General features: G+C 44.1%; 2 protein-coding genes across 7 annotated transcripts; one reads left to right on the top strand and one right to left on the bottom strand.

The window, feature by feature from the left end:
* Window positions 1-569: 569 nt before the first annotated feature.
* snx9b (sorting nexin 9b) lies at window positions 570-15,495 on the bottom strand. 3 transcript variants are annotated; one of them, XM_061753423.1, is made up of 20 exons: window positions 15,303-15,492; window positions 13,917-14,003; window positions 11,096-11,170; window positions 10,682-10,804; window positions 10,217-10,294; window positions 9,203-9,365; window positions 7,076-7,199; window positions 6,240-6,324; window positions 5,907-6,032; window positions 5,714-5,831; window positions 5,507-5,637; window positions 4,444-4,547; window positions 4,264-4,367; window positions 4,097-4,174; window positions 3,349-3,425; window positions 2,595-2,684; window positions 1,886-2,000; window positions 1,720-1,811; window positions 1,539-1,599; window positions 570-1,454 (listed from the first exon to the last, which is right to left on the bottom strand). In XM_061753423.1, exons 1-19 carry the CDS (start codon window positions 15,312-15,314, stop codon window positions 1,552-1,554), a joined length of 1,830 nt encoding a protein of 609 aa, XP_061609407.1. In that variant the 5' UTR covers window positions 15,315-15,492; the 3' UTR covers window positions 570-1,454; window positions 1,539-1,551. The 3 variants fall into 3 exon arrangements, 2 of the variants coding, with proteins under 2 accessions (XP_061609407.1, XP_061609408.1); XM_061753424.1 differs by lacking the exon at window positions 10,217-10,294 and having other exon boundaries at window positions 15,303-15,491; XR_009785389.1 differs by lacking the exons at window positions 570-1,454; window positions 1,539-1,599; window positions 3,349-3,425 and having other exon boundaries at window positions 1,788-1,811; window positions 15,303-15,495.
* On the top strand, window positions 9,250-22,838 carry moxd1l (monooxygenase, DBH-like 1, like). Of its 4 annotated transcripts, XM_061753420.1 has the most exons (14): window positions 9,250-9,382; window positions 16,503-17,100; window positions 17,167-17,313; window positions 18,737-18,889; window positions 19,009-19,092; window positions 19,647-19,802; window positions 19,984-20,086; window positions 20,198-20,370; window positions 20,443-20,531; window positions 20,597-20,693; window positions 21,250-21,309; window positions 21,379-21,488; window positions 21,612-21,711; window positions 22,452-22,838. In XM_061753420.1, the coding sequence occupies exons 2-14, from the start codon at window positions 16,603-16,605 to the stop codon at window positions 22,608-22,610; spliced, it is 1,929 nt and encodes a 642-aa protein (XP_061609404.1). In that variant the 5' UTR covers window positions 9,250-9,382; window positions 16,503-16,602; the 3' UTR covers window positions 22,611-22,838. The 4 variants fall into 4 exon arrangements, 3 of the variants coding, with proteins under 3 accessions (XP_061609404.1, XP_061609405.1, XP_061609406.1); XR_009785388.1 differs by lacking the exons at window positions 9,250-9,382; window positions 21,379-21,488 and having other exon boundaries at window positions 15,511-17,100; window positions 20,597-20,697; window positions 22,452-22,479; XM_061753421.1 differs by lacking the exons at window positions 9,250-9,382; window positions 21,379-21,488 and having other exon boundaries at window positions 15,511-17,100; window positions 22,452-22,592.
* The last annotated feature ends 63 nt before the right edge of the window (window positions 22,839-22,901 follow it).

The following is a 22,901-nucleotide window of genomic DNA, read 5'->3' as shown; positions in this document are numbered from 1 at the left end:
TTTCAGATAGTCCGCTTGCGTTGCTGCTTTGGAGCGCCTCATCGTCATCCGTGAGAGCGTGTACGTCATGAAGAGAAAGGCGGAAGAGCGAGAAGGGCGGAACTTTCTTTTGAAAAAGCTGACGCGGCCGCTTTAGAGCGCCTCGTTGTTGTTCATATACTTGCCAATTTTTTTTCCATGATTTAAATTTGGCAGGCTTGTGAACACCACCGAGTAGCGTGTCAAATTGACATTTATTTTCACTTTCCAGGGACTTGAAGCGACTTCACACACAAGGTGAAAAGCTGCGTCAGTTCCCATCCAGCTGCACCTGATGGCAGCGGGAACCTCGTGCGGAACTAAAAGGCCCCTTTCACCCCCCCCCCCCAACCCTTTTACACGACTGCACAAACCCCCTCATTGACCCTTTGCTCGCTCATTCTCATTCCTCGCAGTCTCTCGAACGCAAGACTCGGCTCCGCGCGGATAAGGGCCTCACTGTGCACCCACGCTGAGAACAAGGCGAGGATTCTTCACACATAAATAAAAGGAGAAAATCGTTGCTTAATAACTCAAACGGAAGCACCTGATAGAATAGCGTATATTTATTTATATGTACTGTGCACGCACCAGCCACTTGTACAAATAAGAGCCAACACACCTTCAACGTAATGTCTGCCTTTACAAAGACGATAGAGGTCGGTTTGGACCGCCCATAATAGCTCCTGGAATCTTTCAAACAGGCCTTACTTACATTGTACACATGCAACTGTGATGCCGGTCAGCGTGATTATTAAATATGTATTTATTCATATACTATAGTTGGGTATCACATGATAGTAAAACAAGGTGAACCAAAAATAAGGTAGGGATTGATTGCAAGCGAAAAGCAAAAACTGCATATGTGCTCGACAGCTTGTGCACCTTTCATAATATATTAAAAAAAAAAAAAACACACGATCAGATCAAAGGGAGCGGGAATCATTCATTAAGTCTTTAAACGCGTGTTATGTCTTGAAATGTAAACGTCATCAAATGGAGACATGGAATTGGATTGAAGCTTTTTTTTGTGTGTGTGTTTGTTTGTTTTAAACGGAGCAAGGCACGTGGGTGGAGGACAGGAAGGGGTGGAGCTTCCTGTCATGTGAACAGGAAGCGCACACACAAACGCACAATTCCTTCGAGGGATGCGTCACTGACAACATGCACAGTACACACATTCATATGAAAAGGCACAGAATAGTTGCCGCGGTAACTTTGTTGATTTCTGAACTCATTTTTTCTTCTTCATTAAAAAGAGCTTGTAGTGACACGAATCGCTTGCAATTGTGTAAACTGCAGGTTTGCGTGTTCTGTTCCCGTCGCCAACCTGCGGATCTTAAACACAAAAAAAGAGGAACGCCAATTGCGTGTTGTCATCCGCGACACCGCCGAGCCTCTCCGCTTTGAACGCCATCTAACGCTCAGTAAGCGGCCTACGAGATGAGAAGAGAGCAGAAGGACATTTTTAAAATAGAACAAAAACCTCAAGAGGCAGTTACGCGGGACTTTGGCCGCACCTTGACAGTTGCTTTACATGGTCGTGAACTGACTGTGAGCTTGTCTCAGCTTGGCGGCGATCTGCGGGTGCAAAGGAGACAACAACAGCGCAGATTAAAGACGGATGAGCATTTGTCCAAGGCGAGGGCTGCCACAGACTCCAATTAAGCGTGACAGACGGTGGACAACGTTGCTCTTTACCGTCTCGTAAAACTTGACTTGCTCTTCCAGGTAGAGCTGCATGACCCGGTTGTAGTCATAGATACGGTTGCTATGGAAGTGGTTCATCTCAGCTGAGGGATACAAGTGAGACAAAACGGTGAGAATACGCCGAGGAGTCTCTCGCCGAGCGCTGTTCTGCGTCTACCTTGTAGCGCGTAAGACATGGTGCTGACTCGTTTGGCCATGACGGTCTTTTCCTGAGGACTAATTTTACTGGTGGCCACCAACTTGTCGCCTTCCTTCACTTTGTCGATGGCCCCCTACAACACGGGACATTCACACCAGAGTTACAGAGTTTAAAAAACAACAATTGTCAACTATTTATGTGTGAACATGGATAAAGGTTCAGGTTCAGGATTTGTTTGTTTGGGAAGAAAAACAATTTTTCTTCATTTTTGAATAACTCAACAACAAATCTTGTCCCAATTCAATGAAACGTGTGTACTCCAAATTCTTTCCTTTTAATCCCAGAGAATAAAAATGAGTTCCCCCCCATAAACAAAAACATTGTTTTCATCAGAGAACTCCTTCCTGCATTGCCATCTCCCAAGGTGTGTAACACTTAACACCTGTAGGGGGAGCCCAAGAGATCAACACAAAAATACTACCATACTGTGGCAATAGACCAAATACATTTTTAACTCTTCCCTAATGGGAAGCAATTGTTTTTTTTTTTCTTCATTAAATTGAATGATAAAAACCTTAAGGGAGGGACAGATTTTGTTAATGTCATTTATTTTGAATATTTTAATGCATTTTTATTATTTAATTGCAGGACAGTGGTTAGCACATTGGAGGACTGGATCCATAGAAAATGGATGGCTGGACTCCTGCCTAACGAGTTACAAAGTTACCTTATGGACGCCGATGGTGTCCGGGAAGCATCCGAGCAAACCTTTGTACTCGTTGTTGGTCTCCATGAGGAAGTGGAGGTCCTTTTTGGGCTGCACGGAGGAAAGGCACACAGACGCAAACATGTTCAGATTACAAGATGAAGGAAGATTTACTGGATAACTACAGGAATCTAAGCGGCGGGAAGGAGTGAACAACTGAAACCTAAAATGCTTCCAGTATTGCAGATTCCTGAAAAAAAGAGATTCTATTTATCCAAATGTTCGGCTGCCATTTGTCACGAGAAAAAGACGAAACTGATGAGACTTCAGAGATTCTGTCTCTACGACACGTAAACAAGGGAGACTAGAGGTACGCGTCTGGCTCAAGTCAGTCTCACCACACATGCCGCAGCACAACAAAAGGCCACTTTCATATGTCAACAAAAATGTACTGCACAAACGTATTCGGCGGTGGCAGTAACCGGTTGTGTTCCAGTTGGCGAATGTAAACGCCCACGGCAGTGAAGGAGTCAAGTGTTGTCCCAACACTTTTTCTATGTTGACCTCTTCCCTTGCAGATACCGCCAGCAGGACGCTGGGTCGAAAGGGTACTCAAAAAAAGGCAACGAGAGGAAACGGACACGTGAGACGTAAACTTCCTCGAGTGAAGAAAAAAACGCTGGATTAAAAACGACCCAAATTACACTTTAGCGATGCCTCAAGATTAAAAGGACTACCGGATGATAATCTCGCTGAAACAACAATTAGCATTTACCTGCTCTGCTACCAACTGTGCAATCTCCTCGTACGTTTTCCCTGCGGCCGTCATGGCATCAGTCAGTGTTGCCTCACCTACGGGAAGGAGACGGTTGATTTCTCCAAAAAACACACTGCTCCGCATACACGACAAGTGGATAAATGCGCTTGGAATGGAAAAATAAGAAACAAAAATGTTCCATTTATTGCTCAGAAAGACTATGAATGCAAACAAATGCTAAAGACGCAAAGCTGAAATGCCAATGAAAGAACTAAAATGAGGTCTCGAATGATATATGCATATAGTTGCGCTCAAAATGACTTAACCCCATTGTAACTTGTATTTTTTTTGCTCATTTCACAAACAGTATTTTGAAAGAGTTGGTACGGGCTCGTCTGTGTGCGCCAGGGCACAATTGATTGGTGAGCGGTGCAGGGTGAAGCCCAGCTCTTGCCCAAGCAATGTCAGCTGGGAAAGGCCTCAGCTGGATGAATACTTGGAAATGAACAGCTACTGCGATCATACGAATGGCCATCTTTAAACTTTTTCAAATACGTACATGTAATTGACTTGAATAATTTTCATTGCAACTGTATGTCCCAGCATATCACGTCGTAGTAAAAATGACCGAATCTGACTGGATGCTCCATGTCGTAATTTCCTGTAGACTATAACATTCGAGTCGACGCCGCTCCGCCAGCACTCACATAAGGACTTCCTAGAGTAGCGTGTTTATCACACAACATACTTTGTATTGTCGCAATACCTTGGTACCCGCTGCTGGTGAAGACCGAGGAGAGGTTCTGGAAAGCTTTACCGATTCGCTGGTACTCCTTCGGCAGAGCTGAATTAACAGAGGCGAATAGGACTTCACGTAACGAGTATTTTGAAATAGAAACAGTGTTTTTTTTTAGCAGTGTGTGCTGTACGCACGGCCGGTGCATCGCTTCCAGTGCTCTTGGCCCACTGTGAGGATTTCCTTCACCCCGTCGTCCATTGCTTTGGTGAACCTGTTGAACTGCTCGCATTTCTGCTCCCTGTGTGCGAACGTCCACAAAAACATGCCCGGTGAGTGTTTGTGTGGCCAGCTGAGAGCTGCTTTGTGATTCTTACACTTCGATAGGATCCAAGTCTGCAGCTTCGGGCTCTATCGTGGTGAAGATCATCACTCCCACCGTCTCGTCCTTTTCGGCTTTTCTCTTGCCCATTTTCCAGTCCTGCACCATTTAAAAACATCTTAGCATCACGTATTAGCACTTAGCTACGAGGCCGGATTTACACTGCGTGGTTCAAGTGACACAATTCCGAGATTTTTTTTTTTTACTCTCGGGTGATGCGATTGGGATACGCGACACGGCAGCGTAAAAAGAATAAACGCGTGGAATCGGATGTCTTCAGCTCGGAATTGGGCCTCTTCCGAACGTGGACGAAATCCAGCACACATCGGATATCTGCCAACGTGAGTGCAGCGTAAACCCAAAGATCACATGTAGCCCGGCAACGCCAGCTTGAGGTCATCGATATCCATCAATTGGCGAGTTAAAAACACCCGCGCCCTCTCAAAAAGCACAAATGAACATCTTGTGTCAATGTAAACTAAAGCAGACATTAACTCTTTCATCGCTGTTGACGTTAATATTCACGAAACTGGAATCCCACCGTTTTCTGCCAGGACATGTACAGGCTATTGGTAAAGTACGTTTCACAACCGGTTGGGTGTGGAAGAGGCTCTCGTCCAGCTTGCCTGTGAAATTCAAGTTTGTAAACGGCTGCAATGACTAACAATACCCAGTACGTCAGCACAGCTTTTGAGTAGAAGATAAAGATTAAGGGGTGAATCTCGGCTTGTCGCGTCAATTGTGAGGGAGACAAGTTTAGGCACCTCCCACTTGAAGAGAGTATGTATAGGTCTTGTATAAACGTGTTGCGATTGTGAGAAAGTATGACACAGTTCATTACTTCCATTCATACATTTTTACGCTTTCAGTGCTTACATTGTCACAGAACACAATATTCCGTAGGTCTTAAAAGATTAGTCAAAGTGCTCTAAAACAGCTGGCAATAAGGGGATGTCTGCTCTGACAACGGCTGGCGATGAATGAGTTCAATCGGAATTGGGCACTTGGACCTGCAGTGTAAATTCAGTCCAAACTGAGAGACAGTGCAAAGTGGAGACCTTCTCGTCCTTATATGTGAGGAAGAGCTGAAAAACTTCACTGCTGGCAATGACCGGATGCCTGCACATCCTGCTCATCCAGCCTTGTAACCGCTCCATTCGCATCTTAATGAACTCTTCCTCAAAGCGCCCTGGCACGCACAAAGAGCACACTCGACTCCCTTGCCCTGTAACCTCGACAAAAGCTGAGAAAAGAGCGACACGCACCTGTTACCTGCTTGTCCGGTAAGGAGGGGATGGGAATGGCCGAGCCGAATTTGTCCAGCAGCCGCTCGTACAGCCAATCGAAGTGCTTGTATCTGTGGTTGACGGGTCGGTTCGTGGTCTGAAAGCGCATCGCCGCAAGTTACGTTCGAGCGGGCACGGCACGGCGAGGCCGTCGCAAGAGCGAGCCGCTTACGTTGGGTGTGATTTGGTACTCGATGTAGCTCTTGAGGCCGTACATTTTGGAGCCTTTCTTGGGATCGGCGACCACGCAGTCCAGCTGCGATTCTGGGTAAAGCCACACCGGACCGACCTCTCCCATCTGTGCTCGCAGAAAGAAGTCTGCTCATTTTGAAGGATTTTTAAAGTCAAGTGATAAGGCTGCATGTCAGCACGAAGCAGAGTAGAATCTTTTAACCAACACACTCTCTTCAAATGTTCAAAGATCACAGTGCTCTGCAAGAACCCAACAGACAAAGAGAGAAAAAAAAAGAAACAAAAAAAAAAAAACAAAAAAAAAAGAACCTACATAGATCGGTAGCTTGTCCTTGCCCTTTGCAATCTGCTTGCATAGGAGGTACAACTCGGGACCAGACTTGGAGAAGCCAGGAAACCTGAAAGGGAAATGGAAATGTGACGGTGAGGTGACAACGGAAGAAACTAAGAAACTAGAAATGAATGTCACTGGACGACCACCATGTCAACAAGCCTCCCGGTCTGCTTAGCAACACTTCAGCATAACGTTCTGCAAAAAAATCACTAAATCAGGCCTTCAAAATAAAAGTCCTCCAGTATAATAACAGTTTCGCCACACTTCATTTGGCCCTTTGGTGGCTTATTGAGAAGACTCACCTAAACTATTTTGTACTTGTTTATTGAACATGACTTAAATAAGAAACCTTGTAACAAAGTTTGGTGAAACTATATTATAACCGCTTGCATTTATTTTGAAGGTTTGACTTGAATTATGAAATAAGCCTTTCCGTCTGTTGAACCCTTGATACTCAATTTAAGAAATTGTTCAAGGATGAACACGTATCAATTCAAATCAGTCACGCAGTTTGTTTTTTGTACGAAAACAGGCAAAATTTAGACAAAAAAACAATTAAAATAAAAAAATAATGATAATTGAAAACCAAATCATCCAAAAACTAGGGCATCCGAAAACAGAGGCTCCACCGTATTCGTATATCCCATCAAAGTATCTCAATAAAACAGGTTCCAATAATAAGCTGACATGAAACGGTCTTTCAGACAACATTGAATCCATGTGAAAAAAGTCCAAACTTCATCAAAATTGGAGTACAGTATGAGATCCCATTTTCTGTACTGTCGCAAACACCCAAGATGATGATGACTCTTTACTTGATTTTCATTGAGGCGTGAGCGCCGCCTCGCTGCATGCCGCTGCCGTCTCCAGATTCGGACTCGCCGTAACCTCCGGTCGACTTGTCGTCCCACTCGTCGTCCCACTCGTCATCCTCAGCTCCTGGAGTTGAGTCCGCCAAAAACGGAGGACAATGTAAAAGGCATTTAGAGATCGATATGTTGCACTCTGCCCTTGATGTGCCGTCTGGTTATATCGATGCTCGGGTTTGAGGAGCGCGTTTTTAAGAGTCTTAGAGCATACATCAGAAAAACGAGAAAAGCAATTGAAGTAGTTTTTAGATGGGAAAGTGTGTCAAAGCAAACACACACTACAAAGCAAGTAAGTAATGGAGCATAATTAGTTGTCCCTTATGCAGATCTTAATGCAGCCTCAAGCAACCAAAACATTTAAACACCATCACAACAGGAGAGTTAGAAAACGAGAGGAATATACCGTATATCTGACAATGGCCAAAATAGGTTGCATACAAGTTTTGGGGGGAGTTAGTTGATCATGCCAGCCAGTAGCGACGGGGAGCAGCCAAACCAGGCTGGCTGAAAGATTATTAGCGGAATCATTTTCAGCCCATATAGAATTCCTCACGCCCTGTGGTGGTGATTTCACTTTTTCAACGCATTTATATAAAAAAAGAAATAGGGCTGTGGGGGAGGAATACAATTAAATACAAATCTGGTACCTTGGCTAAGTCAACCACGCAAATTGGTCGACGCAAAAGTTTCTGCCTTGAGGCATTAAAAAAAATCTTAATAAAAGCACATTCGGGCTGCCCGGAACCATTTGACCACTGTCCATGTTTACCGCACGGACTTTTGTCCGTTGTTTGGGACACAAAATGTGATAAAGATGCGTTATTTTTTTCCAAACTAATCAATGTGTTTGGAATAAATTAAATCACCATGAATGTGTTAAAGTACCACCCCTAACAATTATGTTTAAGCAGTCGCAGCTTGCACCAAACAGTCAACACAGGGTTAATCTGAAGTTGTCACACATGCTTTTAATATTTGCCCTCCTCACACAGAAATGAGAGGGAGAAAAGCTCTGGCCACACCATGCCAAGGATACCTGTGTAATCAATAAGGTAAGGATAGGGGTAGATGTCTTTGGAAAGAGGGAGAAAGAAAGTGGAAAAAAGCTGTTAATTCTGCTCCGTTGTTGTTTTCCTTTCACAAAAACAAATGGAGAATTGAGGTCAGGCGTAATTTTGCCTGCTTGACTCATACGTGAAGCCAACTTTTCCACCGCGCACGGCCTGCGTGCAATATCTGCTGTGTCAGACTACACACAGCTGCAGATGACCTTTTTTCTTTTTTCTACATGGGCGAGATATTTCATTTGTGTCACGGTATATGGGAAAACGCACACTTGTATCATTACACAGTTCTGGTGGATCTGCAATCTAATAGGTGAACAATTTGATTTCGGTAATAATAGTAATGTTAGAATGACTTCATCAAGATCACGTTAATACCTTGGAGTGTGTTTTCATATAGGTTGTTACATATTCAATACTGAACTTCTACAAAAATACATGATACAAACTAGCCTTTCCTCAAAACCTTTAAGCCGCGCACAACCTTCAACATTCTTACAGAGTCGCGGCACCCCCTAACCCCAGGACCGGCCAACACCCACAAAGAATTAAAGAAAGAAAAAGTCAAAACAATAAATATGTCATTATTACACTTTAAATCTTATGCAAGTGCAAATGGAAGCAGCTAGAAACAGATTTGATTCTTCTGGGAAGACTTTCAGAAGGACAAGATTTTAGGGTGCGTCTATGGGAATTTTGTACATTGACATTTGGGACGATGTTGGACTTGAGAGAAGGTCCGACTCTGCTCCGTTCTATGTTCTAGTGTTTGATGGGGGTTTTCCCCATACCATTTATGGATATTGGTTCGCTCGATGTGGAACGGAAAAAACGTCCTTACTCAAGCTGTTCCCACAAAGAAATAGGATTCAAGAGAGAACGACGACGGGGTTTAACCCATCTCCTGATGGGATCATTTATTGATTAAGAGGTGTGTATTGATATTTATGTCCATGTGGTGTATCGATTCCTACAGGTGCCGTCTGAAATGCGGAACATCCGTTCTTACCTGGACCCTGGTAGGCCTGAGGGTGGCCCTGAGGGGCGCCGGCCCAGGAGTCACCCGCCTTGCCGGTCTGGGTGCCCTCCGGATTGGATGCCCAGTTGTTGGAGGAGCCCGCCGAGGGGTCCGCGTTCCACGTTGACCAGGGGTCATTGCCGTTGCTGTGGGCCTGAAGAGTCAAATAAAGTAAGGCACATCATGACATGTGATGGACACATCTACATCGTAATATATCCAATTCAGGCAATTCATCTCAATAATTCGCCAATTTGTACATTTGCCAAGCATGCACTCGAAAACCTTGTAGGCCTCGACATGCATCATAGCACATACTTGCCTTTTGTAAATTCCTATTAGCTTAGCGCAAGCCAAATACAGAGCTGGTAGTCAAACAATGAGTCCTTATGTACACACACACACTGAAATGAACGCACCAACCATCTTATGATCCGAATGGCACACAATATCCCAACAGTGTATTCCAGAATATACAGTATAGTGGCTATAAAGTCTACACACCCCTGTTCTAATGCCAAGCTTTTATGAAAATAAGATCAGCAGAGCTTTTGAGTAGAAGATAAAGATTAGGTGGTGACTCTCTGCTCGGCACGTCAATTATGAGGGACGGGAGGCGTTGAAAACCACCGGCAGTAAATGAGTTAGTGTGACCTATAACCTGTACAATTTTGCGGAGGAACATCCAGTTGTTGGTGATGTCCAAATGTTTCGATGATGATTTATCTTAGTCTGATTATATATATATTTTTTTATATACCTGGCATTTGAACAAGGGTGTGTAGACTTTTGATACCCACTGTCGATGTCATGTTTTCCATAATAGGTTCGAATGATTTTGAACCAATCAAAATAAAAGTGTGTTTAGGGCAATACACAGTTAGTGTAGGATCATGCGGTTCACAGGCAACAGGGGTGGGAGGGGTTGGGGGGGGGGGGGGTAGAATTTATGGGCGGTGGGTTTCATGCCAATCTGCCTGCTGACCACCTCCGAGTGGCGGTTACCTCATCAGGGGACGAAAGGTAGGGGGAAACTGGGGTATCGGGGGTGTCGGGCTGGGGGCTCAAGCCCCTAGTGTCCACCTTGAGGGAAGGGAGAGAAGGTGACATCATCACAAGGCGCCGACAGCCAAGCGGGTGAAGGATGGAATGGGGAGAAGGTAAAGGGAGTGTGTGCGGGAGTTTGAGAGTGAGGGAGGCCGTTTCCTGACTCATCCGCTTTCGCTGCCCAGATTTCTACTGATGCAGCAGTACACTCATTTCCTCGGAACTTCCTGGTACAGCTCATTTCCTGCTAGTAGAACGATTAACGCCGCTAAAATGCATACATGACAAAAGCGGTACGAGATATGGGGGCTCTCACTTCTGCATTTGTGTGTGTGTGGTTCGCACAGGCAGGAAAAAAAAGACCAAGATAGCATTTCTGGCCGCCGTGTTGAGCTTTCAAGCGTGACAAACCATCGGCATTACCTGGTTTTGTTGCGTCGACGCGGGGGCGAAGGCGTCAAAGAAGGACAGATCGGAATTTGCGACGTTGGCGGCCGGCGCTGGGGTTCCTGCAGCGGGGAACGACGGGAGGGGCGACTTGTTGAGCTGCGGAATGGAAGTAGCAGAGGGGAAACAATTCCAAGTTGAGTCTTTATGACTTTCACAGGTGCATTCCTCTGGGGTAACGCGAAGACGTTCCACTGGAGGTTCATCCAAAAAACACTCAAAAGTCCAAAAACAATTGTGTGCTCTCGCCCTAACCCACGACTCTGCGGGAGGCGCATCCTGTTGAGATTTCACTTTCAGGCAGGCAGCCAGCCAGCTGTGTTGCTATTTGTTTATTTTCTCTACAGTACAGGATGCGTGACATTTAGGTGCGTGTGTGTTGATCTTTACCTCTATGTAGTCTTCGGGCACCAGTCCGACATCCCCTCTGGAGTTCTGCGCTTCGATCCAGCCACCACCGATGTGCTGCAACCCAAATTTGACAACATTTGGGATAAAGCAACAAAATCAATCAAAAGGTGAACTTGTCAGCTCAATTGGTTTCCAAGCAGTGAACTTTGTCAGTAATTCTTGTAAAAAAAAAAAAAAAAAACACCAAGGCCATTACCATCGACCTTGGTGGAGGACACACGTTGTTCAAATGTGTCTTGGCAGACGTCGACATTAATTTGAATGTTTCCATTATTTTAGATCAATTACTTGCAGTGGAACCGTGGCTATTTTTGCAACCAGCCGGAGGTGCTAACGTTAACTGCTAGCACGCGACATTTCGAGTTTACTAAAAGGCACGCTATGAACTCGTTTGCACAGCATCGGAGTGTTTTTGTTTCATAAAAACAAATAAAAAAAATACTGCACAGCTTTTATTACGTCCTATTATACTTTTCTACTGCAGTGGTTAACTTACTTTTACACAAGTATGCTGAACTTGCCATTACACGGTGTTCTCAGTTTATGATGGAGTGGCGCTCTTGGGGGGGGGGGGGGGGGGGGGTTGCTCACCTAATGATTTTTTTCCCGACAGTCGACATTAACACGACTTAAGTACGGCTGCAAGTCCTGCAACTAAGGATTATTTTAATAATTGATTCATCTGTCCATTAATTGAGGAATTGGATTTAAAAAACGGATAAGCAGACGTTTGCAAATGTCTTGTACAAATACAAAGATAATGTGTCTGCTGTCAAGGAGGACTACAGAAATCAAAATATTTATTGTTGAGAGGCTGAAATTCTGAGAATTTGGACAATTTGACACCCCCCACTCCCCTAAAAATCCCACTTTCCTCTAATTACAAGGCATCAGCTGTGTTAGACAAGTTGTAGAAAAGAAGTTTAAGAGGCAGTCTCAAGTCACAACGGTCGACTGCGACCTAAATCGCTTAAAACAGACTTTGAAAACTATGCGGGCCAGCAAACACGGCTCAGAGACCTTTGAACTGTTGGTGAGCGACTGCAATGACATCATGTTTGCCGTGTTCCTTCCTTCCTCCGGGCCGCGTTTGTGACATGCACGAGTGTGAGACCTTGGGAGGACCGTTTGTTTTTTGGGAAAGTCACGTGTCTCCACTTTCACTTGTGGCGCTGGTTAGGGTTCTTGCTACAACAATAATCTTCACCCTTGTAACAAATTGGAGTGAACACCCGTTAATCGTGAGGAATGCGTTCCAGACCCACCCGCAATCAGTGAAAAACCGCCATATACAGTGGAGGGACCATTTTTATAAAACAGTTTTTATTGTTTTCCCCTTTCACATGCTAATTTGAACTCCTTAAAACACACTTTTTAAAAGTATTCTTTAGCGCCTGTTCTCACTTGCACAGTTCTTCAAATAAGAGGTCAAGTGTGCTTGCTTCAAGATGTTCATTTGTCACTGCCACTTTAAAGTTTACTGTCATAATGACATAAAACAAAAGAAAATGAAACATTGTGAGCATCAACATGATGTTCACCAAACCATATACTTTCGTCTCGTGAATGTCTGCTATTTGAATGCTAACATATAATGCGAAACACACTAGACATACACGCGTGGATAAAACTAAAAATATTTGGGGTAAAAACCAAGATATATCGAATATACTCGATATATCGCGGGTTGTTGCACGTGAGACGTATAAAATGACGATATTGCGACTATGGAGTATGAATCCTCACGTAAAGTTTTCTGCCTTCACTCTCTGCTGGCGCACCCTGGTGGCGTGAAGCACGCTCAAGTCGTCTCAATCGCTCTGCACAATAATCGTCGTCTGAATGGACAAATGTGCTGCACGCGAGATTAACTGTCGTATGCTGTCTTTAACGTTCTCCTCCGCCATCCTAAATAAACAAAGAAGACAGGAAATGCCCCCCCTCCTCGTGCCGCTTGCTTGCTCTTGCGAGCTTTCTGCTTGACGCACACGTGAGAGCGCTCACGGTAAGCGGCACACTCCCCCCCCCCCCCCCCCCCCCCCCCAGACAGAAAACTCCATCGGGCCACTAATGTGGGACCCTGACTGCCGCCACACATGGGAGCAGCAACACATTCAAACAGAGCATAAAAAAAACACTCACAGGCATACACTGGGGGGAAAATAAAGACCTTCAAGAAAGAAAATATTAAAAACAAGACATTCTGTCCCTAAAATAAGTGAAAACAAAATCTGCCAGTGGAACTAATCTGAACTGACTTGATACGATTCTTAAAATAAGATCTTTTATCTTAAAACAAGTCTTTTTGTCTTACTGGACATTTAGAATAAAGTCAAAACTGTCTTAAAATAAGTACAGTAAGAGGTTTTCACTTGACATAAGATACATTTAAAATAACATTTTCATTTTTTCAGTGTATATTCCCTCTGCTCTGTGGGAACAACGAATACTAAAACGGCAAAATGTGGAACTGTATTACACTGGCTGGCCGGCCGGCGTTCTCTTTTTCTTGCTCGTAGTTTGCTGCGTCTTCTACGGGTAGACTCCAGTCTTACCCGGCACGTAGCAGCAAAACGGGCTACGACACTGAAGGCGCGTGACTCTGAATTCAGATTTGCCTGTAAAACCTACTGTCGAAGCCCATTTCAAAATGATCGCTTAAAAAGCCGCGATATAGTGGGGCCGCGAACGATTAACTGGGAGGGAAGTCGAAAAAAAAAAAGTGAAACGACCTCTAACTTGTCAGTACGAGCTGCTGCAAAGTGTCAGGTGACAAAAAGCCAGCGAGAGGACGACCCACCTGATTGGTGACGGTGACGGTCTCGCCTTCTTTCACAGTCAGCTCGTTGTTTCCAGGCTCCGCAGTGAAGTCGTATAAAACCTGTGCCTAAACACACACACAACACACACGTTTGTTTGTTTTCACCCATTTTTCTGTAGGCGGCACAACATTACCAAATATTAATACACATGACACAAGCCACCTCGGTGCAATATGAAACAGGGCAAACTAGTTCCCCTTTGCCTGTTTTCTGCTGACTCTTAGCTGGATAGCAGTGTCAACCAAAAACAAGCAAGGAAAAGAAGTATACTTTTAACAGCTCCTGCACATTACTAGGTAACTTTTGGACTGGTGACGAAATTCACTATTCATATTTACTTCTGCACAAAGTCAACACGTTACCATTTGGGAGCGGTGTCATATTCACAGTGCATGGGGCTGCAGCTAATTCCTGACATAATGCATGATGTACACGTTACTGTGCAAACATTTTAAGCACGCACTCGTTTAGTTGTTCTAATGACCCTTCGCCCCAATAATTTTAAGCATTGAAAAGACTAAATAGTAGGACAGATACAGAGAGAAGAATTACACAAAAGAAAACTAAACAATAACAGGATTTGCACACACAGGAATTCATTTTCATCATTTGAGCCCCAAAAGTAACATATTGACACCCTCCTCCTGTTCAACATCCTCCGTGAACCAGAAAGTGGTCTTATTAAACCAAAAACTGGTGCACAAACACATATTTGTTTTACTTGTCCACATGTAAACAATTTAACCAGGCTGAGCTCTACAAAATAGCACTATAAATTCAAGCTAGGCTCTACTAATTGAGGCCTATACATTATAGTGAACATGGTTCTTTTAGACAGAATGCAGCCTTACTGCACAGACGTGTAAAATCGATTTTTTTCAAACAATTGTTTGTTTTCTCAGTAAATTAAAAAAATTGCCACTTATTTTAATGTTAGTTATTTTATATTACATTTTCAATGCATTCATATCTTCAAAAAAGATGAAATCCTGTGTAAAACATTGAAGCACAGAAGCAACAGACTACAATTCCCAGCATGCAACGCGAGCAGCAAGTGACCCGCACTTGAAAGGTGGTAAAATGTCACAAGACTCTTTCTTAGTGACACATTTTTCCATGTATGGTGAAACATTAGCGTCATCTACTGCTACGTATAGGCGCGCTAAGAGTCAAGTACACTTTTCCAAACGATAATATTCGGGTGTTTTTGCGCCTCACTTCGTCATTTGGACTTTCAAAGTTACTGTCGAGCTAACGTGAGAAAGTGCAACAGTCAGCCCGCCTCTGCGTTCCCAAAAGGACAGCAAGACGACGACGAATACACGCCGCGGTTATTCCAGCTTGTGGGGCGCTGCTGCGCTTACCTTCAGTGCCATAGTCGAAGCATTTATCAATCATTACAGAAAAAAAAAGCAGGCCCCGGTGGTCGGTTTTGAGGCTTTCCCAACACTCAGCTGGACATTTCCTTCCGCCGCTTTTCTTCTTCGGTACGTAAACACGGAGGTTCTTCTAAACAAGCGTTCACAAAACAGTTTTAAAGGGGTGCGGTGGGGGGGGGGGGGGGGGGGGGGGGGGAACACAAAAAAAAAAACCGCGAAAGGGGAAAGCCAAAGTGGGTTCGGGTGAAGTCGGAGACGAGCTGCGTGTTGCTTGCGGGCCGCCCCGAGCTTTGTGTGTGTGTGTGTGTGTGTGTGTGCGTGCCTGTGCGTGCGTGCGTGCGTGCGTGCGCGTGTGTGCTGGGAGTGACCTGCACCCGCCAACGGGGAACCGGAAAGGTGGACTCGATCCCATACATTGAGACCTTTCACATTGGGTCAACATGACTGAAATATTGGCTCACGCAAAACATATATATCTTGAAAAAATGTCAGTCAAACGACAATAAAATATAAATGTAAGGGCGGAATATAATTTGGAGTCATTATTTTTGAATAATCCGAGTTAATTCGAAACGTTGGCTATTTTTCAAAGTGCAAACAACAACAACAACAACAACAACGTAACAGTTCAATAGTATTATTATTATTTTTAGTATGTTAGTGTCGACCTCAGCTGGCCGAAAGTTGCATTACAGCAAGTCATTATGATATCATGTTGCTGTCTCTGCTCCAACTGCACAAACTTGACCAATTTGCTTCTAGTTGAAATAAAACAATCAGTGCCGGTGTGAATTTAGTCGACTGGCGACCAGTCCAGGGCTCCAGTTCCCCGTGACCCGTGAAAAACTGCATTATATCACGATGCATTATCTCATATAAGTGTACTCTCATTTACATGTGAATAATATTTACATTAATTCATCAACTCGAATGAAAATGTCCACAAACTCCTCCGCCTTTTTAATTTTTTTTAAGAAACCACCACGCCAGAGAAAGAACAACCTATCAAAGACAGAAGGCGTGTCAATCATTTGCCGCGTACGTTTCGGTCACCGCCCGCCCGCCCACCACTGTGTTTGGCTCATTATGGTGTTTGCACACTTTAATATTAATGCCAAAGTCAACCGAAACAAAACATCATTATATTTGAACAAAAAATATCTCTTGTGTTTTGTATCTCATTAGATTCTGCAGGTGAGCATATGATCAAATGTCATTTTGAAAAATGTGACAGATGAATTAATTCCACCTGCAATTAAGAAGAACAAAATGCAGCCAGAATCAAATGCAGGCTACCTTTTATTGGCCCTGCTCAACACCCGCTGACGATGACGATGATGATGATGATGTTGAGGGAGTTGGCAGAGGCTGTAGTTTACAGATTGGGGGGGGCCGGATATTGTCTGCGTCACGTGGGTTCTCCGCGGGTGTGTCGAGAGGGCGGGAGGGTATTCGGCTACCGAGCGCACGTCGGCCTCAGCGGAAAACCCTCGTGCCTCAGCGAGACGTCATGCTCGCTCTGCTTCCCGTCCTGCGCTTGGCGAGTCTGGTCTGGACCGAAGCGGCCCAGGCGTGGGATCCCGACCTGCCCTTCGTGGACTACCTGGACGACGAGCGCCTGGTCTGCGTCAAGTGGGGATTCGACGACGCGCGCGGGAACGTGACGTTCAAATTCATCGTCAACAGCACCGGCTGGATCGGCTTCGGCCTGAGTCCCCACGGAGACATGACGGGGGCCGATCTCGTCATGGGGGGGGTCGGGCCCGGCGGAACCTACTTCAAAGTAAGCTTGATGATTTTTAAACAAGACCTGATTGGTTTTCTCACAAAAGGGTTTTGTTCCATGCAGGATTATTATTCCACAGAAAACTCCTACCCCGCGGAGGACCGGCAGCAGAGCTACACGCTGCTGTCGCTCACCGAGAGCCAAGGTCAAACTCTCATGACCTTTTCCAGGGCCTTCCAAACGTGTGATGAGCAAGACCTCCCCATCACCGTGAGTGGGACTTCAAGCTCCATTTAGGATCAGAAACATGGACCAGTGGGAGATGTTTTCATATTAGTATTTTTTGAACATGATTATTTCACCCTTTAGTTTTCCAGGGAAGACAATTGAAAACAGATTCTCATTCGCAGAGTAAAACAAAGCAAAATAAAAGAGAAAAAAAACAGAGACAACAAACTGTCCACTCTGACGTAGTTACATTACATGACATACATTAAAGTGATTTATATTTTTAATTTCAAATGTATTTCATGTTTTGCTTGTAAATTATATTGAAATGAAACAGGAGTGTGGATCCAATTAATTTAATTTAATTTAATGTATTCTTATTTATTTTTGAAATGTTATTTTCATGCATTCAAATTGTAACTTTGGGAGTTGGGCAATTTGTTATTGAATTTATTTTGAAATGATATCAATTTGTAATATATACTTTATGAACTTACCATACGCTAAATCAAAAATGATTAGCTTTAGCCTGGAACCAGAAATTGAAAAACCTAATTTGACTCAATTTACCCCCAAAAAATAGAGACGTCCGCTTTTGCATCTGAACTGTTCATTTGGTGTTGACTTGAACTATTTAATAGAACTTTGTTCTTCATATATGCCATGTCAGCACTGCGTATCCAATCGACCAATTAACACATTGCTGAGTATGTCAAATCTTTTTGTGATTCACTGCTTGCTTTGCTTATTTGTCTAAGAGTCGCAAAACCAAGAGTTGACAACCATGGAGAACAAAAAGTGATATTTGTTCATTTTTCATTGCTTCAATCATGAAAAGGAGGCGACACAGATATTGGGATTATATGCGCAATTGCCGTATCGCGATACCATTGATATCGTCGCCGAAGTATATCGTGAGTTATTCGAGGATTCGCATCCCTAAGACAAAATAAGGGGTTAATTTCTACAAAAGTGTAAATATGACCTTCCAGGAAGCAGTCGTTATGAGTGTCAATCGCAACGAATCCTAAATTGAATCGGGACTCCTCACTCACCGTACATGTTGTTTGTTGTTTTACGCCATGGAGCCGTCAACTTTGCACTTGTAATTTCAATCTATTGTGTGGGAGATGTAATTGTCTTTTGCCGAGCTCAAGTTTCACGCAACCTCAGTTTCTGGGTCTTCTCCTGTTACCCTCCACCGAAGGCGTCGATTCGGTACGTTCCGACATGAATGAGCGCCATAGCAACGCAGTTTGGTCTCTTTTAAATGTTCGTAACTCAACACGGCTTTGGTAAAGAAAAGCTCTTACAAGCATGGTTGCCGAGCAACAAGAGTGCGATGTCAAAGCAGTAATGAGTTGTCCCACTTGATAAAAAAAAAAAAGCTCGTTTCGTAATACTTCCCACGGAAAGTTTGCATTCATGCTGTTTTTGTGCTCAATCCCATTTTGGCATTTGCTAGGCGCAACCCATGAAACTGATATATGCTTATGGGACTACGGATGAGATCGGGTTCCATGCGGGTCTCGCCGGTACCAAAGAAGTCAACCTGCTGAATTTTGTCCCCAGAACCACTGTAACAAATGGAAACTATATCAGTGCCACAATGGAGAATGTAAGAATAATATCTTCCTTTCATTCCGTTGACATTGTCCCAAATGGCGAGACAATGCAAATATACTGCAAGTGTTACAAAACAACCATAAAATGTACTTATTTGCCCTTTTTTTGCAGATCACCATCCCCGCGCAGGACACTTATCACCACTGCAAGGTCATGAAGCTTCCGACCTTGATTGCCAAGCATCACATAGTTCAGGTCACTTGCTCCAAAATGAATGGAGTGCATTTGTTTCACAACGCACGCTAATGTAGCTTATTTGATTTGATTTCGAGAAATGTCGTTGCTACTGGTACCCTATATTTAGGCTCATCAGCTTTTTGAAATACTTTCACCCCAGAAAATGATTGTACTGCCTTACGAGGCTTTAGTTTTCAAACATTTGAACATTCTAATTTTCATTATTGTGATGATTTAGTTTAGATTTTTATTTTGCATTATTTTCTTTTCTTTTACTGATATTTAATGTTTTGATTTTAGTATTGTATTTTGTATTGTATTTTATTACAGTTCAATTCAGTTCTGATGATTGTATTTTATTTGTTATTGATTTTGATTATGACTACGGGTACACGAGTTCACTCATTGGCTCATTTCCCATCCCGTGGTCTATTTTGTCGGCATTTCACTTTTAATTCCACCGTACACAGCCGTTACACAGTTTGCTTATTGATTATGATGAATTGGACAAAAACTTCAAAATGGACCGGTGATGCTTCATGAGCGCTCCCCGGGACGTCTTTTCATTTCAGATGGAGCCCGCGATTGAGCACGCTGACATGGTGCGCCGCGTGCTGCTCTCCAGCTGCCCGCCGTACGTGACCACGGCCTACGACGGCCAATGCTACCGGGGCCACTCGGGCGACCACTGCTTGGGGATCGTGGGCGCGTGGGCCGTCGGAGGCCAGGTCGGGCCACTTCCACTTCCTTCATTCTCTGACGCCTTTCTCCTGTGACTTGTGTCAAGTCATTCAAGTCGGCGGTGTGTCGACCCTGACGAGATCATTAGTGATCTTACTTTTTCAACAGGGTAACTTGCAACTCCATTTCTAAAGTCATCTTCCCAACACTGTCCATTCGCCTCCGCAGATCTTTGAGCTTCCGGAAAACACTGGCATTCCCATCGGAGGCGGGGACGGTGCCGCATTTTATAGGCTGGAAATCCACTACAGCAACCCAAACGGCGAATCGGGTAGGCGACGTGAAGCTGGAGTCTTACGCTTTTCGAATCGGAACTTAACTTCTTGGGTTTCTCCCCATAAAGTGCACTCATTCGGTGTTGGCGACTGTCTGTCTCCAACAGGCAGGACCGACAGTTCGGGTCTGAGGCTGCACTACACGGATCAACTGCGGCCGCACGACGTCGGCGTCCTGTCCGCGGGCGTCTCGCCGTCTCGCCGCATCGACTACGACATCCCTCCTCGAGCTGCTAAATTCCGCACCTACGGCGTGTGTAACACCAGTCTGTTTTCTCAGGTACGTCGTTGAAAGATGTGAATACCCATCAGGGTTTACCGTATATCGAAATCAACATTTCTACTTATCCAGATCATTAACCCCGTGCCGGATCTGCATGTTTTTGCCGTGACGATGTACACTCATGCGGCCGGGAGGGAGGTCCGAGTCGGACATTTCAGGTAAAAAAAAACAATTCCCCGACAACCACGATAATGACGACAACAGTTTAGCTTGCTGTGGATAGAAATGGAGAGCAAATAGGTTTCCTCGGCGTGAATCCCAACTATGACTTCAACTCGCAAGAGGTTTCCAGATTGGGAAGCATCGAGACCATCGAGCCGGTGGGTGAGCCTGCTTTGTTAAGATTACGTTACATCGCATGACACTTCAAGTTCCTGGAAAGTTCAATGAAACGTCTTGTAAATTTGATCCACGACGGGGAAGAGCACACTCGCCATTTGAGGGAATGTGCTTGTGCAGTGTGTGGACGGTGACCTCAAGTGGACAAATAAATAAGTGCACCTCCCAGAAGTACATCACAAGAAACTTTGAAATGTATATAAATATAGAGTACATAATTGGTTGCTACTTTGCTGATTTCGTCTATTGCGGGTGTTTTCTGAAACCTGACCCCTGCTTTAAACGAGCGCCTCCTTTATTTCAAAATGTTGTGCTGTTTTTTGGATTAATGGCATTTCCGTTCATTCATTTGTCAAGTGACAAAACAAACAATTGTGCGCCACAAATTCTGCTCAGCAACAAGTGACTCCAAATAATCTGTTGTTATGCCCACCGGCTAACAAAATGTGAGATAAACGATCACAGCGATGAATGAAGTTGGAAGCACGCATAGTCAAATAGAATCTTCGGTAATGTGAGATGTCTTGTCGGCGACAGGGAGACGATATTGTGGTGGAGTGCTCCTACGGTACGTCTGATAGGACAGCGGCCACGCAGGTTGGTATCGTTTCAAAAATGACACATATAAGTACACGTTTCGGGAAGAGCCCATTTGCCTTTACGCAGATGGGATTAGCCGCCACCGACGAGGTGTGCCTGGCCTTCCTGCTCTTCTACCCCAAAATCGAGATTGTGACATGCGCCAGCCAGCCCAATATGACAAACCTGAACCACCGGTGAGAGCGATCCACGCTTCTTTCTGCTACTACAAGATACTTGCCACACCTTTTTTTTCCCCCCTCCAGGCACACGTACTGTACCGCGAGTCGGTCTAATCATTCCATATGAATTCCCTGCAGATTCCCTCTGGGAGGCTCTGTTTCAAACCAAAAGGAAATCGAGGAGTACGAGAGCGCGGTGAAGAACCTGTCGCAAATTGAAATTGTATTCGCTAATGACGTACGTGCAACTCAGGACTGTTAAAACTCCAGTAGACCAGTGTTTCCCACTCTTTTTCATCATAAAACTGCACTCACGAACATGTAAAAATGGCATGCATTGCTACGCTATTGACAAATTCATACTAAGAGGCGAAACTACTCTCAACTAAACTATCCATCCATCCATTTTGTTATCCTCACTTGGGTCGCGGGCGTGCTGGGGCCTATCCCGGCTATCAAAAAACAAAAATTCAATAAAATGGGAATTGTTTAAAAAAAAAAAAATACTCAATTAAAATACAATTCTATTCAATTTAAAAAATTGAATTGTGTGGTGTTTTCCACCTTCTCCCCGTGGTTGTGTCCGGGTACACGGGCTTCCAACCATATTCCAAAAACATGCTTTTTTCTTTGGCTCATTGAAGATTCTAAATTGCCCATAGAGGATCGTTTGTCTATACAGGTATGTGCTCTGCGATTGGTTGGCAACCGGTCCAGTTTGTCGTCAGCTAGGTTGGACTCCAGCAGCTGGGACCCCTTTTGGTTCCCGAAAGGCTGCCATGAATGCTAATCGTGCATAATTATTCATCCATACTGTGGTGATATCATGTATTGCTACTTAATTGACATTTTACCCCAATTAACCAATCAAACGAAATGCGAGAAAATGTTGTTTATGTATTTTTTTCGTGTTTTTTTTTTTTTTTTTGGTGCAACCCTCATGCACACGTATGTTCTCGCTTTTCTGCTTTCTCACAGAGTCAGTTCCACATTTACCCGCACGGCAATGTCAGGGATATGACGGAGACGCCGACGTTCCGCTGCGAGCATACAGTAAACGCAGCAAACAAGTGCACATCCTGGATTTGGAATCACGCGTCAGTCCTGCTTGCGTTTGTCTGGATCGCTCTTTTCTGAAGAATCCACTGATGCGAACGTCACATTAGGTTTCTGTTGTGTCATGGCTATTTAGCTATTTGTAGTTTGTTATCATTTGTACCACAATATAAATTATGATCATAGGTGGATTGCTGATTTTTGTATTGTCTTTTGATTGTGAAATACTGTATTTGACTAATACAATGAATTCATAATTAGTGGTGATGAAATGCAGTTCACTTCAATTAAATTAGAAGTTTTCTTTCAGTGAGTTCAGAGATTGATTTCTAAATACATTATTCACGTTTGGAGATTGGCGAAAAATATGCA

This window comes from Phyllopteryx taeniolatus, chromosome 18 (genome assembly GCF_024500385.1).
Source record: "Phyllopteryx taeniolatus isolate TA_2022b chromosome 18, UOR_Ptae_1.2, whole genome shotgun sequence".
In the NCBI taxonomy this organism is placed as follows: Eukaryota; Metazoa; Chordata; class Actinopteri; order Syngnathiformes; family Syngnathidae; genus Phyllopteryx; species Phyllopteryx taeniolatus.
Note: the sequence above shows the minus strand (reverse complement) of the source record. Positions and strands in the feature narration are given on the sequence as shown.